At 45.2% G+C, this 3,275-nt stretch overlaps 1 protein-coding gene across 1 annotated transcript; it reads right to left on the bottom strand.

The window, feature by feature from the left end:
- Nucleotides 1-250: 250 nt before the first annotated feature.
- On the bottom strand, nucleotides 251-3,047 carry MELLADRAFT_67775 (uncharacterized protein; the record flags this gene model as incomplete). The annotated part of the gene is made up of 11 exons (XM_007416131.1): nucleotides 251-514; nucleotides 582-910; nucleotides 1,082-1,089; nucleotides 1,176-1,422; nucleotides 1,534-1,661; nucleotides 2,066-2,086; nucleotides 2,267-2,297; nucleotides 2,365-2,428; nucleotides 2,676-2,704; nucleotides 2,826-2,922; nucleotides 3,018-3,047. The coding sequence occupies 11 exons, from the start codon at nucleotides 3,045-3,047 to the stop codon at nucleotides 251-253; spliced, it is 1,248 nt and encodes a 415-aa protein (XP_007416193.1).
- Nucleotides 3,048-3,275: the final 228 nt, after the last annotated feature.

Consider the following 3,275-nt stretch of genomic DNA (forward strand, 5'->3'; position numbering starts at 1 on the left):
AGTTGAGTGAAAATTGTGGCTCCAAAAGATACACTTCAAGTTATACATAAACTTATCTGACTGTTTTGCATCCAGTTGTGTTGGTGCATCAAATATTCTCCCTTGTTCATTCGCGCTTCCCTAATACCTCATATAAAACCCCAGCTTTACTGTTACACCGAGTATCCGATATTGAGTGACCAGACATCAAAACTACCCCATCGCGGTGTATTTGAGACCTGTCCCTAGCTTTGACACAATTTGACGCCGTTCAAAGTGTGAAGCGGAATTTTGGATGGCGATCCCCAATTGGTGCACGAGTCTCCCCTGCGCGAAATTTCTCGCGATACTGCTCCAATAGATGATCTCTTCGACCGCTAGATTTTCTTGAGTTTTCAAATTGGCAGTATAACACATTAGCTGCAGTAAAAAGCCACGTGGTACAGATAAGGGCAAGCGAGATTTTGTGTCCTTTCTCTACAGGATCACCCTTTATGTAGATGAACGGGCCTATCAATAATGCCATGCCCTGGATCTAGGGGGAGCATTCACGTTTTTAGTTGCTCACGAGTATCACATAGTTCAGAGCTATAAAGACTGACCATTCCTTGAATCCCAACACATGTGGCCCGTTTAGTGGCACCAGAAGTATTGATTGGAATGATGCACGCAATGCAGGGTATAACTGGAAACAGTCCTGAAAAAATAAGAAAAAATGCTGCGTAACGTGTTGTAGTGCCGTTTGAGAATATCAACAGCGAGTCTTTGAAATCCGACGAGATAGAAGAATAAAGATCTTTTTGAGAAAATCGGAAGCGCTCATTCTTCACTGTAGCAGAAAACTGGTGCTTACATCCAATGATGCCTACAGGCACGCACGCGAGAACAATGGGTCCACGGATTCCCCATCTATCTGCGAGTAAAGCAGACCCTAGCATTGTAAGTAATGCCGGAATGTAGGGCAATGTAGAGAAGAGCTGCGCCCAGGCCCCAGTATATCCCATCCCGCTTACCACTATCAGTGCGTGTGGGGAATAATATGAGTCCAACAGTCCGAATGCTTGCATTGGACGCCAAGAAAAAATGGAACAATGTGACGCACACGTCGGTCTGAGGTAGAAGGGTGCAGAGATATATTGCAGTCGATGAGAAGCTTGTAACAAACATTCACGCGGGCAATATCAGGTAAGACTTACAAGAAGAAGGATAACCCAGCCAACGGAATGGAGAAAGATATGTCACTAAGACCAATTAGCCAAACTTGCGGGTCAGAAAAAGCCCTTCGGACTTCGATCCACTCGAATGCCTCGGGACCAGGGCTTCCTCCTTCAGTTTCATAAGAAGCCTCTGTTTCGACTGTTTGATCTTCGGACTTCTTTCCTGTTGATTTGAGCTTAACTCCTGTGTTATCGAGGTGGTCTTCGAATCTTCGAAGTCTCATGACTAGACAGTGAACCCAGTGTTAGGGCGAGAGATAGCGAGAGATCAGCTCAGATATTAAGATCCACAACAACAACATCACGCTGGAATACTTATCCTCAACTCCGAACGAACCTGCAAATTCGCGCTCCGTTGAGTTCAGATAAGGGGCCGTTTCCAGACTTGAGGATAGGAAAAACCAGACAACAGCGGCCACAAGAATAGTCAAGATACCCTCTTCCGCGTGTAATTTTCCAGGCGTTCTAGTCAGGCCACGTATGTGAATCGGTCAGAAAGAGATCAATCGCACCAATGATAAAAATCCAACTGTATTTTTCGTGAAGTCTCAGTTTTATTCTACTCTTATCAAAACATCAAAGTCTCGTGTCTCGAATACTCACCACCAGGCAGACTTCCCAGAAAACCCGTCCATCCTGCGATGAATTGCGAACGCTAAGAATCCACCCACAACGTGACTCAAAGCAGTGCTACAATAAGATAGCCCCACTCGGATCTGTAGCTCTTCAGGCCTGTAAAGTGTTGCTAGATATAATATAACTCCAGGTTGAAGTCCCCCTTCAAAAACTCCTAGAAATGGTCCATTATAGGACATGGTAGATCATTTAGAGGGTACCACGAGCCGGCAGACGGGAGTCCAAAGGCGTACCCAAGAGCATCCTCACAGCAACTAAAGACGCGTTGTTAGTCATAAAAGCCGAAAAGACTGTGACCAAACCTTTGGATCGGATTGTAAACGCGCAGCATAATCATGCTCAGACGTTAGTCGTCGATGTACTGGGTTCTCTTGAGCAAGACGGACTGTCTGGAGACTGGTATGTCAGACATGCTGAGTAACAAGATCACTAACCCCAACAAAAAACCAAAAATGGCAACCAGGTCTGTGATGTTGAGTCAATCAGTCTGTGGAAGCCCCCAAGTTCTTGCGCTCGATGATCAAGCACTTACCTTCGCCCCCACCTTGCGCAAAATGTGATTTGATGGGATTTTCACCATCACATAGCTGACGGTGCTGTTTTTCAAGAAAGAGTCAGAGTGGAGGCCTAACTAGGAATCGGATGCTCAAGGTTTCCAGGCCTTTCGAAACCGAAAAATGGAAGCCTACAATGCGCTAAGGGCGATATTGAACTGAACACCTTTGAGGTGAAGATCCCTTTCTAAGCCGGCAACCTCAAATTCCAGATGTCACAATCAATGTATTTCTTTCGCTGAGAACAGAAATCAAAGTTTCCTCGCATCGTAAGTATGAGAGCACTGACTTTGGCATTTCCAATGTTGGATCTGTCAACTTGAAGAATCCATCGTACGGAGCCAGTCAAAGAGTGGTTATGCAGACAACAATACCAAGATTGAAGTTTGAGAGATTCCTTTCTGCTCTCTGAAGAGTGAAATCTGCCAAGTTGGCTTACCGAAGCATGCGAGGTACAAGGACACAACACAAGGAATCGTGTACAGATCAATTTTCCTCACCACCTTTCGACGGAAAGCCTCGTGTGATGAGTTGCGCTAGGTCAATTGTCCAGAGTCAGTAGCCATAAATGAAGAAATATTGCACCCGTATAACATCCTTCATTGAATGACACAAAAAGACAACCACGAACCGAGTCGTAGAGTGGATAATCGCTTGGCATTTCGTCTGAGCTTGACTATGATAAAAGTCGAATACGAGAAGCCCAAACGCCACTGAGATACGCCGACTAGTCGGATACTCGTGATATGTCAATATTGTCCACAGCGAAAAGGGTATAAAAAATTCTGATTACGGCCAGCTCTTCGAGTTCTCGACAATTGGTCTTGGCAGTGATGTAACGGAATTCTGGTTCCTCTTGTTGACCATGATTGACACGCAGATGGATAGT

The sequence above is a fragment of the Melampsora larici-populina genome (genome assembly GCF_000204055.1).
Source record: "Melampsora larici-populina 98AG31 unplaced genomic scaffold MELLAscaffold_57, whole genome shotgun sequence".
In the NCBI taxonomy this organism is placed as follows: domain Eukaryota; kingdom Fungi; phylum Basidiomycota; class Pucciniomycetes; order Pucciniales; family Melampsoraceae; genus Melampsora; species Melampsora laricis-populina.